The following is a 16832-nucleotide window of genomic DNA, read 5'->3' as shown; positions in this document are numbered from 1 at the left end:
TGAGACAGAGGTGTGAATCGTCGGATCACGACAATAGAAAGAATTGTATTTTTTTTTTTTTTTTTTTTTGCTGGATTTTATTTAGGTATTGGAGCTAGGAAGGAGTCTGAAAGGGTCGAGAGGATTCACTAGGTGGCATGAATGGCTGGGGGGTGACTGGAGTGACTAAGGTAGACTAGGATGAGGTGATTTTGCACAGCGGTGCTGCCAAGGTCTGTTATCTATGTGAGGATGTTGTGTCGGCGCTCTTTATTGGCAGCAGACACATGTCAGCGCTATATTAGCGGCGGACACATGCCTGAACGGATGACGAGCCTCGTGCTGGCACAGTTGGTGGACGGGGTAGTCTCTCTCGCTGCAGCAGCTGGTACAGTTCCTTCGCTACCTATTCTATTCTTGCAGCAGAGTCTCCATCTTCTGTCTTCGTCGAGCGTTACAGCGGTGCGTGCTGCCAAGGTTTGTTGTCTATGTGAGGATGTTGTGTCAGCGCTATTTATTGGCAGCAGACGCATGTCAGCGCTATATTGGCGGCAGACACATGCCTGAACGGATGACGAACCTCGTGCTGGCACAGTTGGTCTAAATAACAAATGTAGATCCAAGGAAATAAATTGTACAGCGCCCTTGAGGTGATTTTTCACAAAAACGGCGCTATACAAATTATCCAATTATTATTATTATTATTATTATGAGCTTGACAATTTGACAATTCATAACTGTAGAAAAAATTGTTTTTCTTGGTGATACTTGCGATTATATCATTTTCTTTTTAAAATATTACATACCATTAAAATTATCCACAGTCATATTTTGGAATCTTGAGGACACAGTAGCCATATCAGTCTTAATTTGTAAAATAAATTGCCCCGAAGCATTGGCCTTCACAATGAGTTCAGGAGACATACTTTTCATTCTATCCACGGTAGAACGTAATTGCTTTAGCGCAGGCATCACTATTGAAATCTGAAATAAAGCAATGACAAAATTATGATTGATAATTATAATTATTATAACTAGATGTAACTCGCCACGCGTTGCTGTGGCTCAGTCTATCGGTGCAGACAGAGAAATAATAGCGTATGTTGCTTTTACGTCCAACAGATGGCGCTGTTTTTTATTATTTTTAAAAGCATGTTTTTACCTATCACAGGTGACATCTTTATAATATAGGCGTATAAAAACACACGCGTATTCGAATGCGACGTTGTGTCAAAATTTTACAGCAATCGGTGACGAACTTACCAAGTTTTAAGATTTTTAACAAATGAACATTTACATTTTTATTCATATAGATTTCTGCCTCGCTTCTGAAATCAATATAAATAATCAAAACAGCATAAGCGGTTTTAGTGATTCTAACATTTGATTGAAAGTTTTTCGTGCAGTGGAATCTCATTTTATTACTAAAAATTAAAAAAATCTCTTTTCATAAACATTACGTTGCGGTGATTATATAGTGCTACAGTCTCACTCAGGTAGAGAATATATTAATATCTAATAATGAAAAGTAACACAAGATCTATGAAACAAAATGCAGAAGATTCTCCACAAATCGTAATAATAATTTTCTAAATCAATTCACTAAAACAATTGACGAAAAGTTAAAGCAGATGGAAAAAAACATCATGGATAAATTCAAAGATATTGTGAAGTCTGTTGACTTTCTTAGCACACAAATTGAAGAAATCAACCACCAAATGAATAGTGAAATCTCGCAAATTAAAGAAGACATCAAGAAATTACAAATCTCCTAAGACGTACATCTTAAAAAAATAGTGGATTACCTAGAAAGTAAAGTTGAAGCTCAAGAAAATATGAGTCACAATCTAACAACGTGAAGATACAAAACATCCCGGTAAACCCACTGAAAAACCTGGTAGCTATGTTCCATAATTTATCTTCAAATGTATTAAAATCGGTCATACAACCCAAGGATGAGACGTATACATAGCGACAATATAACGAGTGTGTTAAGATTTGTTTGGGCTTGATGAAGTCTTCAATAACAGATGCATGGTTTTTTGTGTTTACTGCACAAAACTGCATTTCACTTTATTTAATGTTACAAAGAGTTAAATTATTCCCGACCCGGACAAAACACTTTTACTAATGGTCTGTAGACCATAATGACTGCTTGTTACTATTTTATAGGAGAGAAGAAGAAGGAATCCAGCCGGCGAGGCTTTTTATAATCTAACCAAGTAAAACACATTGACAAGCTAATTGTAAACAAACACTGTCAAAGAAAGCCAATTGATAAGGCAAAACATCTGTTTTATCTGTTAGCCCTAGTTTTACCTCTGACCACTAGGTGCTAGGCAGGAGCCTGTAAAGTAACTGGTGGTGAACTTTGCTAATGGTTCCATTTTTAATAGAGCGCTTAACAAAGTTAGAAAATAATTTGTGGTTAAAATTTAAAATTATGGGCTGATACTAATTATGTATCTGTACCCAAAGGGGTTTTTACATGTATACTTAACAGGATACACGTTAAAGCAATACAGGGAGTATATTAAAATGTTTTTGCTAACAGTGTGATAGTTGGAGCTACAAGACATAGATGGCTCTAGTGTAGATAGAACTTAGACTTTAGAGGTTATATTAGATCTTAGACTTATCCGACAGATGTCAGTAATATAGTTTTCCCCTCTATGCTCGGTACCGAGGTGGACTGGTAGTTAGGTTTCTAGCAATAGACAGAGATTTTGAAAGAATAATATAGAGGACTTTAGCCTACAGGCCGTCCTACACACTTGTTACTGATTCCAAGAGTTTTTAGTCTAAATAAGGACAAAGTATTCCAGCAAATAACTTGAAAGTTTTGCTTCTTCACTATGGATATACTCATGGAACTAAAGCCCTAAAGAGCGGAAGAGCGAAGCACTCCCTGAATTTCTTCCCACATGCCTTATCACAAATAAATCCACAAAACTCGATTCGGATATAACATAACGCATAGGTACAAATAGGTGTCTATACAATGTGTGCTGCATGCTGAACAAAAGCATAGCGTTTTGTACCTATATTCAGAGCAGTGGTTCGTTTCACATATCGCTCAAAGAAATTTACGAGAATGTTCACATATATTGTTATTGAGTCAAAACCGTGGGTAAGTACATTGCCCAGGGAGAATGGTGTCCATAATTTTACCACCACATCAAAAGGAACAGTTTGCCAGTAGCATTTTAACCGGGATTTTTTGTGTCATATTGTTGTCGACATTGTGGCTCTAATTTAACATCTACTCTTTTTCATTCAATGACTTTTGACTTTTGAATAAATGGCATACAGAGCTCCGGGCCAAAAAGGCCCCTTTCTCTTTCAACATGAGTTAAAATTGGTTGTAGGAGTAGAATTATTTAGTTGTTTGTGAAAATTTTTTTGCTAGAATGGCTGCAGATGGGGGGGAGATTTGACGAAAGATTTTAGTGGTTGTTGGGGGGGGGGATGAATGTTGATTGTGGAGTTTTGGATTTGGATGGAGCTGAGGAGTGAATTGACGTGGGCGACGAGACGGCTGTTTGATTCAAGCGCTGATCTCAGTTGGGAGGCCGCGTTGGACAGGGCCAGAATGATTTGGGGGGTTAGAGTTATGAGGTGGGGTGAAGGGGGAGGGGTGGCAGAGACGTGAGAGAATAGGGGGGCGTGGGGTGGACGCGAGGGTCCGGGGGGTGGGTTGAAGTGACAGGGGGGGGGTAGGGGGGACTTGTAGGTTCGTGAGCGAGAGTGTGGCGACAGGGGGAGGGGTAGGGGGGGCTCGACGGGACTGTTGGGAGAGTGAGGTGGTAGGGGGGAGGGTAGGGGGGAGGGTAGAGGGGACTCGTATCTTCGCGAGCGAGAGTGTGGTGACAGGGGGGGGTAGGGGGGGCTCGTTTGAACTGTTGAGAGAGTGAAGTGGTAGGGGGGGGTTAGGGGGGACCTTTAGGTTCGGGAGTGAGAGTGTGGTAACAGGGAGGGGGGTAGGGGGGGCTCGTTGAAACTGTTTAGAGAGTGAGGTGGTAGGGGGGATTTGAAGAATCGTGACAGAAGGTGAAGAGGTGGGGGGGGGTAGAGATAGGGGTTGGATGGTGTTGGGGGAAAGAGGGGGAGGGCGCAGTGGTGGAGTAGGAAGGGAGGGGCCAATTGTTGGGCATAGAGATGGGAGTATGCATGAGGGGGCGTAGGTTAAAGGGGTGGGAGGGGGGAAATCTATATGATGGGCGGGGGGTGGGGCGTTCGGGGCAGCCTCGGTAGTTGGCAGGGTGGGGGCCGGTGCAAAGGGCACATGTAGCTGGGGTATCGGGGAATTTGGTGCATGAGGTGGTTGGGTGAGGTTCGCCGCATTTGACGCAGAGAAAAGTGGCGTTGCAGCAGGAAGAGGAGTGGCCAAAGGCTTGGCAACAGTGGCATTGGCTGACTGAGGGGGGGTCTGCGTTGGGGTTCAACGGTAATTTGGAGGTGAAGGATGGAAGGGAGGTCGGTGAATATTTTTTTTGCCACCTCATTTTTGGTCAGGTTGACCAGCATGAGGGGTATTTCACGACGGGAGGGGCCGGACCGCATGCGGTGGACTGAGAGGACGGGGTAGGTGAGGCAAAGGATGTTGTGAATATCTTGGGTTGATATATCTTCAGGGATACCTCTGAGGACAACCCTTAGGGGTTTGTCTTCAGGCAATTTGAAAGAGTGGTGGTCGATGTTGCGCTCGAGGAGGATTGGGATGATGCGATTGAGGTCGCGGGCGGATTTGGGGTGAATGGTGATAAACTTCGCTTGATTTTTTGCGAAGAAGTCTATCCCTTTGTCTGTGAGGGTACGCTCGAGTGAGGCCCATCCCGATTTGGAATGGAGCACCACTGGAGGGATCTTTTCGGTCAAAACGACCACCCGGGGGGAGTTGGGGGGGGTAGAGAAGCCTTGGGGGGGGTTACAGGTGAAGAGGGGGATTGGGGGGGGATGAATGGGGTTAGAGGGGGTGATAGATGGGGCGAGGGGGGGTGGCAAGTTGACTGGGGGACAGTTGGGAGGTGGGGGGGAGGGGGGGGAGCGTTGGGGAGATTTAACTGAAGTGAACAGGAGTTGTTTTTTTTTGATGGGGGATGAGGGGACTTTTTTGCGGGAGGAGCTGGGCGACTGCCAGGCTCGATTTCTTTTGCGGGAGAGCTTTGTGGCTACCCAAGCCATGTCTTCAGCACCAGAGGGAGCTGATGCTGAAGATTTGGAGCCAGAGTATTCTGGCCCCGAATTGTTGGAGTAGTCGCTGGACTGTGACGAGAATGAGGAGGCAAGACGCTTGCGGGCGCTGGTCGGGGGGGAGGTATTGCCTGCGAGGGAGGGGGTGCATTGGGTAGGGTGAGGGGGGGTGGAAATGTCTGAGGAGGGGGGGGGGGGGTACTTTGGGTAGAGGGCGGGGGGGTGGCAGTGCCTGAGGAAGAGGGGGTGCTTTGGGTGGAGGGCGGGGGGGTGGCTGTGACTGAGGAGGAGGAGGTATTTTGGGTTGAGGGCGGGGGGGTGGTGGAGCGGTTGGTGGGGGTGACGTTGCCGTCATTGGGGGGGGAGTTGGGTGGGGATGATTGAGACCGGGAGTCGATTAGTTCCAATCTACGGTGGTTTAGATCGATGAAATAGGTTTTTTCCTCAGGATTGATGGATTTTTTGTCTGGGTGTGATTCAACGAATTTTTTTATTTGAAGATCGATGTTTTCGAGTACCAACTCGATGGGTCTGGATGTTTGGGAATGGGTGATGACGCGGTTTGTGGGGGTGACATTACCGTCGTTGGGCGGCAAAGTGCAAGGGGAGTGGGCAGGGGAGCGGGCTAGTTCGAGACGGCGGGATTGTAGACGGTATATGTAGGATATATCCTCGTCGGTGGCGGAATCTCGGACGGGGTGAGAATCAAAGAAAGTTTCTAATTCAAGTTGGATTTTTGCGATTTCCATATCGATGGGGATGGATGTTTGGGAACGGGAGATAGACATGGTAGGTGGTTGGGGGGAGAGAGAGACGAAAGATTTTTGCAATTGAATGAAAGAATGAAAATAATGACTTTAAAAACTTGGAGAGAACTGTATGCCAGATAAAACAATAAGACAAATAAAGCACTTACAGGTGGGCGGCTGGCGTGGTAGACTGGCTGAGTTGGTAGCGGTAGGTGTGATGGTGAATCTGGAGTGATGGCAGTTCTGATTTCGGCGAAAACCCGGGTTTGAGCGAGCAACGAGCCCTACTCGTCGTTCAGGCGGCTAATACTCTGTTGAAACCCGGATTCACGGCAAAAGTTCAAAGACACTGTATGTTGATTAGCACTTGACTGTAGGTAGGAACCGGAAAGGTTTGGGAACTGAAGTGATTTTGGAACTGGAGTGATTTGGAACTGGTTAAATTTTTGGAACTGGATGATGTGAGAAAAAGTTTGTTTGGAACTGGAACTGGGGTGATTTTTGAACGGGAATATGAGTGTGGAAGGCTGGGAACAGACACGAGGCGGTGGCACTTTGTACGGCGTAGATTACGTGAATGAAGTGAAATTTGAAATGTTGGTTTGAATAAGATTGCACTGAACTGTGTGAGGGCGAGAAATTGCACAATAACTGGGGCGGTGGGCACTTGCGCGAAAAAACTTTAATAAGAAAAACGCGAAGGCCGAATGAACGTGTTGCACGACACAATGGGGCACGGGCACGGTGGGCACGTGAGGTTGGTTGATGGCGGAGCACTGAACACGGCGTGGGCGCGTGATAAAATGTATGTGGCACAATTTGGCTGCGCGGGGGGCACTTGCACGAAAAAACTTGATTTGGCAAAGAAAAACGTGAAGGCAAGATGACTTGTTGTACTTCGATTATTTAAAAACTTCGATTATAACCACTCTGGGGGCACGTGGCAATCGGTAAACTGTAGATAGGCACAGTATGGAGAGGCGCGCACGGGAACGTGTTGATGGCGGCGCTGTAGAAACGTGACTGTGGGAATACTTTTTTTTTGATTTTTGCTCAGTTTGTTTGCTCAATGAGTTCCGCTCAGTGTCGACCAAAGACAGAATTCTACAAACACCAGCATAACAATGCAGAGACACATTCTGACAAGTCAATATGTTACATGTTTAGGATGCGACAGGAAGAAACAAAAATGAGTAGTCGTTCTATTTATAAAAAAAACAATGCTCTGAACCCGGCCCATTTTATGTATTACAGGAGTGCAAGTCAAAAACATAAACCTAAAACCGTAGTTTTTAAAAGGAGTTTTATAAATAATAAAGCAGAGTGTTTGTGCGGGTGCGATAAACAGAGCAGTTTTTGTTTTTGTTTTCCGTGCTTAGTGTTGTGAGTGTTTTTTAAGTGTGTGATTTTATATTATCTCAAGGATTTAGAAAATCAGGATTTCAGTTCACAGATCACCTTTCACCAGATACGTTACTCTTTTGTGATCATTTTCCTGAGTATAGAACAACTTTTCCTGATCTCGATTTTTGTGCCTATACATATAATAATAATATTTGGCTGATTTATATAGCGCCGTTTTCGTGAGAAATCACCTCAAGGGCGCTATACATTGGCAATTTTTTGGATAGGAATGAACTGTTCACAAATGCCGATGGTTCAATATGTATTTGACAACTATTTAAATGGATGCTTTTTTCAAGGTATTTTCATGTGGTTTAAATTGTTAAAAAAAATATGTGTACAATCCCTGTTACATCGGTAGAGAGCAAACGGTATTTTTCTACTTTAGTCAAGATAGACTCGATGCTTTGTAAGTGCTGAGAGTTGAAAAAAAAGCCTTAAAAAAACTATCACTGACGTCTTTGCCAGTAGAGACAACGGAGGATTGACCTAATCTACAAATAAATAGGATTTTTTTCGTTTTTAAATTTATTTTCACTACAGTAGGTGTTTAAATAAGTTTTAAGAACAAAAGGATAGATTTTCTTTGAATAAAACACTTTGTGGAAGTTGAAATTACACCGAATTTATTGTTGCTTTTTTCCAAAGTTTATATTGCTACCGACACTCTGTGGAGATCACTCCACCAACGAAGAGCTAAATATAATTGTCACTTTGGGTTCCTTTAGCTAGAAACTATCGAAGAGAAGTGAGTTCCCTAATCAAAATTGTGACTTAATTGGCCGCCCCTACGGAGGCGTTGGTATCTTATGGCGCAATACAATTAAAACTACTCTTATTGATTGTAGAGAACCTCGAATCGCGGCTATTGAAATAGAGTCATCCAATGGAACTCTCCTTATAGTAACAGTTTATATGCCAACCAATTCAGCTGAAAACTTACCGGAATTCTCAAACTGTTTGGGAAAAATAAACGCCATTATTGAGGAACAAAACAGTTCCAACTCAATTATTATAGGAGATTTTAATGCAGATCCGAGATCTCTTTTTGGACGTGAACTTGCACAATTTTGTACAGAGAATAACTATACATACACTGATATGGTGCATCTAGGCTCTGATACTTTCACTTACGTAAGCGATGTACGATGTACTTTCTTATATTATAAAACATACAAAAGAAAGTTATTATAAACATAAGTTGGATCAGGCTGAAAATGATAGTAAAAGAGTATGGACGGTGATAAATGAAATAATTGACAAAAAAAATACAGGAATAATGAAATCGGTGCTATTAATCATGATAACTCGAAAATATGTTGTAAAGAAAACCCATCAAAAGCTGCAAATATATTTAACACATATTTTGCAAATGTAGGGAAAAATCTAGCCAATCTTATACATATTGACCCAAATATAACATCTCCAGACAGTAATATTGATGCTGAAAAAAAAATGGCAACATTTGAAATCACCACAGAGGACGAAATAGTTTCTATTATAACTGAAATGAAAGGAGGTTCTGCTCCGGGCTTTGATGCAATTACAGTTGATATTTTAAAAAACAAAACTAATTTCCAAACCATTAATGCATATAATAAATACAAGTTTTCAAAGCGGAGTATTCCCATCAATCTACAAACAAACTACCATTACTCCAATATTTAAATCTGGTAACCCAGAAGAAGTTAGCAATTACCGACCCATATCAGTAATCTCGAACATAGCAAAAATTTTTGAAAAGATAGTTAAAAAAAGGATAAATCAATTTGTAAAATGTAATAAATTAATTAATGAAAATCAGTTCGGTTTTATGGAAGGTAGAAGCACTCAGGATGCAATTGCAAAATTAACTAGTCTTGTTCATAATTCATTAGATAAATCATTAAAATGCATTGGAATTTTCATAGTTCTTAAAAAAGCTTTTGATAGCATATCACACGACAAACTTATAAGTAAATTAAGAAACATTGGATTAAGTGGTACAGCTATAGAATGGATAAAAAGCTACCTTTTCAAACGCCCTCAAGTCGTAAAAATCAACGATGTACTTAGTCAACAAAAAACAAGTCACTTCGGCATACCTCAAGGTACAGTCCTGGGACCGTTACTGTTTATCATTTATGTAAATGACATATTCAATCAAAGATTAAATGGAAAAATAATATCTTATGCTGATGACACTGTTATAATAATTGAAGGTACTGATTGGAATAATGTTAATAACTTAGCAAATACTGATATTAATATACTGAAAAATTGGTTCGATAAAAACCTCCTCTCATTAAATACTGAAAAACAAAATGTATCCCATTCTCTATCAACAAATTTAAATCAATTCCAGAATTAAAAATTATAATACATCAACTTAAATGTAACAGAACTAATTGCAATCAAGAATGTTCTATACTTAGTCTAACTTCTGAAATTAAATATCTTGGTATATATATATATCAACATTTTAAATGGAAAAAACAAATTTGTGAACTTGTCAAAAGAATTAGAAAATGTATTTATATATTTATAAGACTTAGAAATATTCTTAGACAAGAAAACCTAAAAAGAGTGTACTATGCAATTGTACAATCTATATTACAATATGGTATTATTGGCTGGGGAGGAACTTATAAGAATATATTAAATCCACTTCATATATTAAATTCACACAAAAAAAAAAAAAAAAACCATCCAAATTTTCTACTGAGATTCTCTTTTCAATATTCAAAATACCCACAATAGACAATATATATAAAAAATATTCAATTCTACAAATTTATAAAGAAATACAGTTAAATAACTTACAATTCAATTCATCAGCAAGATATCAAAAAACTATCAAAATCCCAAAACTTAATACAAAGCACACACAAAATACCTATCTCTATCTAGGTATAACATATTTTAACATCCTTCCATTATATCTAAAAAATATTGAAGATATTCAGGAATTTAAAATTAAATTAAAAAATTACCTAAAAGTACTATAAAAGTCCATATCTTACTCTTATTATTATTTCCTTCAAATCTTGAAACTGTATTATTGATAAATCTTGCCTATTTCTTACTTATCCCTTTTGGTTTTGCAAATATATTATTTACTTACTAACATGATTCCATATAATTAGGCTAGGATTCACTCACCAAACACAAGAGCCTCGTCTCTTTATGGTGAGGAAAAGCTTTTATTATTTACCTTTATAACACTTTATAATATGTATAAATTGTATATTTATTGTAAAAAACATACAAATATTAAATAATAAAAAAAAAAATAAAAAAAAAAAAAAAGTATTATGTATACTCAATAATAAAATACGGTATTATTTTTTGGGGAAACTCGGTAAACGCTAAAGATGTTTTCATCATACAAAAGAGATGCATAAGAAAAATTACAAACTCTGATCGTTTAGATTCATGTAGACCTATGTTTAAAAATCTGAAAATTCTGACAGTCACAGACGTATATATATTGGAGTTATGCATGTTAGTGCGATCATCTACAGACAAGTTCCCACTAAAAAACTCAACACATAAATACGCTACAAGGCTCACAGAAAACTTACTAATACCAAAAGCAAACAAAACAATATTCCAAAAAGGACCATACTACATGGCCATTAAAGTATATAACAACCTACCACATAACATTAAACAAATACAAGATACACACAAATTCAAATCCTTACTAAACACTTTCCTTGTTAATAAATGTCACTACACGTTGAGTGAATACCTCACGTAAATGAAACGCCTATTTTTATTGGTATATATATATTATATATTTGTATTTTTTTTATTTTTTCATTGGTATATTGTTATTTTATCTGTATAAACATTGTAATTAAATAAATGTGGTTAGCTGGAAGAAATGGGGTCTACCCATAAGCTATACCTTTTGTAATTTTAATTTTAATTTTACAATAAATAATTTTTTGATTTTTGATTTTGATTTTGATTTTGATGCCCATGGAACCACCAGATGGCTTGATCACTGTATTATGACACAGGGGTTGAGCAGTGCAGTGAGGAATGTGAACATCACAGCCAATGCGACATGGTCAGATCATCTCCCACTAAATGTCGAAATAGATGTGGATCTAATCCCTATTATATCTAACAGACAAAATCCACCAAGAGATTTTGGAAAATGGGCGGCAAAGTCCGAAAATGATGTAAAAACTTACAACGCCTGTGCGGAAAAATTATTGCCTAAAATAAAACCTCCAGATTTAACTGTGATAACAGAGTTCACAAAATGGAACTAGATTCTCTCTACGACACTATCGTGAAAACACTGAGAAACTCCGCTATAAAAGCATTCAAAAATAAAGGACCCAAAAAAAAGTATGACATTGTTCCAGGGTGGAATGATCAAGTATCAACTCTGTATCGCCACTCAAGGCATGCATTCCTTTGCTGGGTCCAAGCCGGAAAGCCTACGGAAGGTTGTATTGCAGACGAAAGAAAAACTAGTAAAAAATCTTTTAAAATTGCTCTCCGAAAATGTCAGCACTCGGAAAATCAAGCAAGAATGGATAGCATAGCTACGGCTATGCACAACAAAGACTTCAAAAAGTTTTGGCAAAAAACTTCAACTGTGCTGAAAGCCAAGAGCAAAGCTCCACTAAGTGTCAACAACATCACGGGGGATGAAAACATTGCTAACGAATTTAAAGACTTTTTTTCTTTAAGCGCGGATCAAGGAGATAGCATGAAACTAAATATGATGACATGTCTGCCTGCGGCAAATGATGACCTGATCATGAACATTACTCCTGAAATGATCGAATGCGCGATTAAGCAAACCGCCCTAGGTAAAAGTCCAGGATACGACGGTATTGGTATCGAGCACATAAGGTACGCAGGAAATCATCTCCATACTATTCTAGCCGCCCTGTACTCAAGCCTCTTACGACACACACATATGCCTATGGACATGAGTCGAGCTGATATCATACCAATCTTAAAATCCAACCAACTGGATGCATCGATACTAGGAAACTACCGACCTATTTATAGAGGCGTTGTCCCTGTAAAATAGAGATCTTGGGTTCGATTTCCAGCTGAGACCGTTTCCTTTTTATTTTTCTTTGTCATGTTGTGTCCCATGCTTTGTTTAGATTTGTTTCTCCGACTTTATGTCCGGGTTAAATCTTCCCACAGGAAAAACTAAACCCTTCCACACGCTTTTCCAAAAATGATAATCTAGTCAATCCTTATTATGCATGTGCATTATATAAGCATAGTAAATACAAAAAAATACAAAAACAACACGTCAAATCACCAGAGATCAAATGGGAAAATAATTAGCGAAGTATTAAAAAAAAGTAATTAAAAAACTTAAATATTTACTAATATCACGCTTGAAACAAAAGTATTTAAATTTGTAAAACTCTATGTCATCTTGCCAAATTATTTTTAAAAAGTCTTAAAAAACAATTAAACCATTAAAAAAAAGATTGACATTCCTAACTCACCCAAACATTGTGCGAAGGGAAATATTATCTTCGTCCACTCACAAAATAATTGAGTGCCAAACAATAATGATCAGGTGTTTTATCGAAAAGATGGGGTTTGAATTAACAATTTAATTGAAAAAAGAATTTCATAGTTGGCAGGAAAATATCTACCTACCTGTTAATTACTTAAACATCACATTAACCTGCATTTTTTTAAAATAGTATAATAATAAGTTTGGAATTTTGAATAATAATGTTTATAAAAAATATTTCAATGAACAATAATTATGGATACCAATTAATATTATGATGATCTTCTCGGTATGAAGATGAACATATGCAATTTATACATTTTACCGGAAAAATAATATTTTTTAAATATCTAACAAAATTCACAAATAATTTCACAGTTACATACACAAGATAAAAAGGCCTTTGTCAAATAATACTACTTGTATCATAATAAAAACACATTTCTTTATGTTTAACCCCTCGATTCGAGATGAATATTAATTCGGTGGCAATTTTTCGACTGTAGATTGTGGGTAAAAAATAAATTATGGTAATTTCTGATGTGATGGCAAATAATGGGTTATTGTTATTACTAATTCGGGAACACCAATATGTAGATTCTTCCTTTTATGAAGGAAAAACCAGAACAGCATTTGTAGTGATTGAACCGTCAAAAGCCCAATGTCGGTGGACCCTTATGTGAATAGGGTGTAGCCGGGGAACTTCATTTGAATATTTTCAAATGTTTTTCAGAAACTTTTAAGAGTCGATTTTTTGTAATCTTGTTAAAATTTTAATGGAGATCCTGCAGATTTCATTTGAGATTATTATTTTTGAGTAGGTATTATCGTGATTCATTTTTGGGATACTATGCTTCCTCCTTGTTTATCTAACATTTCGAAAAGCATTACAGTGTGTACATCATCAGAGCAGACTTGTAGATTCTGTGTGTGTTTATGCATGTATGGGCCGGTATTTCACTACAATATTTAGTAAAATTAATGTGCCTTTCGGCGTTTAGTTTTGGTATAGTCGCCACGTACCGGATATCAAGAACTAGTATGCTTAACTCATCCGTCGTATTAATTGGTTTTTATGGATTTCAATTGCCCCTGTAATTAGATGTGCTCTGTGTTTTGGATCTTCCTAGGACATCAGGAACAAATTTAATCTTTGTAATTTAAGTATTTAGGGATGAAATTTTTTTCAGCACAACCCCTTAACTATTGTATCATATGTGAACAACGCACATGAGTCTGAATTGTTCGGAGCCAAAGTATGTTGGAAGACTTGAATGGAATAGGAAAACGAATGATATGGTATTGGTCACTAATCAGATATAAGCCATTTCAAGCAACTTTACCATTCGGAATGATGGTCTTTCACCTGGGTGATACTGATAGTATCTACCACTTTTAGTAGGTAACTTACTATGTTTTATAAACTATAAATTAAAGTATCTGATTCTAAAAATCAACTTCATTTTAAATTTATGTACCTAAACCAAAGTTAATATAAAACAACCAAATTGGTTAATATTTCCAAATGCACCCCATTTGGCTCCGATAGCCAAAATAGTGGCTTTCCCAGGCGGTAACTTTGAAGCTCTGTTTTCCCCATTTGCCGATAAGATTATGTGGATTTTATTTCACAATGGTGTACATAAAGGATTAAATATTCTGTTGGCACCTAGCATCGTGGTACCTACTGCTACGACCCTCGGTTGAGGCGCAGTAAATAAAAACTTAACTCTGTACGGCGAGCGGTTGTCGAGAAGTTCTCTTCGTGGTTGATATATAATTTAGAGATCTGGACACTGAGGATGTGTATGTAAGATCTGCAGGTGTGAGTGTGTAAGTATCTTGGAGTGATACAAGTTCCAGTGTGTAAGTATCTTGAGGTGAATATATGGATTCCACACAATAACAACTTTATAGATTTAGTTGAATTACTTTATTTAGATAGAAGTACACTTATTTACTTAATTAAATGATAAGTACATTAATTAAATGACAATGACAATAATGCGTAGAGGTGCAGCGTGTAAGCAGCACAAGTGATGTTAATTGTGAACGTAGGGGAACAGCTTGTTCCTGTTTATATAGTATTCCACGTCTCTGGGACCGTGAGAGCTTTGTGGACTTTAATCCCTAAGATGCAAAAAAGGGTCATGTGACTAATTTGAATATTGCATCATTGATTGGTTTCCCAAAATAATATGGTTCCTTTTAAAGTGCCGAAGAAATGAATGTTTGCCATTATGGCTTACTTTTGGGGCACCGGCTAGGATTAACAGTAATATTAAGATGTAGAAAGAAATAAAGGTTGACTTTAATTACTTAGATTTATAGCATAGGCTGGGATTATAACATATCTCCCCCCTTAAAATGAAAGCAACGGTTTTTTAAGTTTAGTTGCTGTAATTATACTTCAAACTATTTTCACTTGAAGATAGATCTTGAAGAGGTACATCTTCGTTTTCAAGATTTGTTAAATTTCTGAATGTCATACTTGGTTGGATCCTTATAGTGGATCGTCTAGGATTGTTACATTGATTATATATCCTGACACAACATTTATTATCGTCGTCATTATTTAAAAAGTAAGAATTAATTATTCTAAAGAATTTACAACATTTCAATAGTTTGTAAACAATAAATATAGTTAGCATAGCAGATAACGTATAGATAACAATTTGAAATTTTGTTGAATGTTTAATAATGAGTGGCTTTGAATTATATGATTTAAGATCGTCATTGAATTGGTCGATTTTATGAGATGCCAAATTAATGTCATCGTGTTGCAAGTTAATTAAATTTATCGGTTCAAGTTCATTTAAGGTTTCATTATATTTTTTCATATTACAGCAATTGTCGTCGACAATGTTTAAAGTTGGGATAGGGTTAAAATATTCTGTGATGAGATTACTTTTTGCAATTAATTGTGTGAGACCTGCATATGCTCTACAACTTGAATTTAAAGTTAATATTCCAGTATGTAATAGTTTGATATCAAAAATATTATTTCTATCTTTACAGTCGATAGTTACTTTAGAAGGATGAGAATAAGTAAAAATCCATTTATTATTTTTTTATAGGCTGCCATAAGATTATGTTGCCTTTGATGATCCTACTAAAACATTCATTAGGTATTTCATTAATATAAGCAGACAATAAAATTGTCTCGCATATTGGATCGGAGAGAGTGGATAACACATCTAGATCCTTACATACAAAATTTTCATTGGTAATAGTTTTACAATTATTCTTAAAATTATCAAGGTACACATAAAAAGATTTGTCCTTTGTGATTGCTAAATATTTATGGTTAGGAATAATTAAGGAGAAGGTATTAGGGATATCAATATTTGGAACAGGTAGAGGAACTACATGAAATAGGTTGTATTCCTGCGAAGTTACTAAAGGTATTTTTGTTATGAAGATGAGTTTATCATCAATATAATAAGCAATTAAATCTGATATATCGATTAAAGAATGAATATTTTCGAGTTTTAAACTTAAGGGGAATTCTTTTCCGCTTGGTAAATGTTTAATATTAGAGTTTAGCTCGAAGTAAAGTTGTTGAGGAGTAATTATGTCTGGGTGTAAAATTCCTTGTTTAGAAAATAAAATAACATTGATTAAGGAATCAATTTGTTCATAAAAGTATTCGGTTGTTTCGAATAAAGAGCTTGTTTGCGAGATAAGTATATTTTTAATTTCTTGCATATTCATTTTATCGTGGTCTTCCTTAAAATAGTTATTTATTTTTATTCATAGTATATTCGTCATAGTTAAGTTTAGCAAGGGTAGAATTGAAATTTATAAGAGTCGATTTAGTGACTTGTAATTGTTCTTTCATCAGATTATAAATATGGTTGTCATCTGACATGACGCGTTCAATCGCATCGTCATAATATTGCGCATCTTCGGAGTCGAGGGTTCCGAAAACAGCTTTAAATATTTTTCCAACACCATCGATTAAACCGCGCTTTGTGCGTTGGTTGGAAACGAGGTGTGTAATTGATTCATATCAT

At 37.4% G+C, this 16832-nt stretch overlaps 1 protein-coding gene and 1 long non-coding RNA gene across 2 annotated transcripts; both read right to left on the bottom strand.

Annotated features, from left to right (window-relative positions):
• Nucleotides 1-221: 221 nt before the first annotated feature.
• LOC149408928 (uncharacterized) lies at nt 222-2229 on the bottom strand. Its single transcript, XR_016305346.1, has 3 exons — nt 1785-2229; nt 786-963; nt 222-579 (listed from the first exon to the last, which is right to left on the bottom strand). It is a non-coding gene; the product is annotated as an uncharacterized LOC149408928 (long non-coding RNA).
• Nucleotides 2230-15879: 13650 nt separating this feature from the next.
• Nucleotides 15880-16530, bottom strand: LOC149408927 (uncharacterized). Its single transcript, XM_089650292.1, has one exon. It carries the CDS (start codon nt 16528-16530, stop codon nt 15880-15882), a length of 651 nt encoding a protein of 216 aa, XP_089506418.1.
• Nucleotides 16531-16832: the final 302 nt, after the last annotated feature.

This window comes from Hesperophylax consimilis, unplaced genomic scaffold (assembly GCF_061612785.1).
Source record: "Hesperophylax consimilis isolate HC1 unplaced genomic scaffold, BYU_Hcon_1.0 scaffold_41, whole genome shotgun sequence".
NCBI classification, from domain to species: domain Eukaryota; kingdom Metazoa; phylum Arthropoda; class Insecta; order Trichoptera; family Limnephilidae; genus Hesperophylax; species Hesperophylax consimilis.
The sequence above is the reverse complement of the archived record's forward strand: the minus strand, read 5'-3'. Positions and strand labels throughout refer to the sequence as shown.

Excerpts from the sequence above, each read along its gene's own strand:
- LOC149408927 (XM_089650292.1), bottom strand. The coding sequence starts at position 16,530 with ATGAATATGCAAGAAATTAAAAATATACTTATCTCGCAAACAAGCTCT.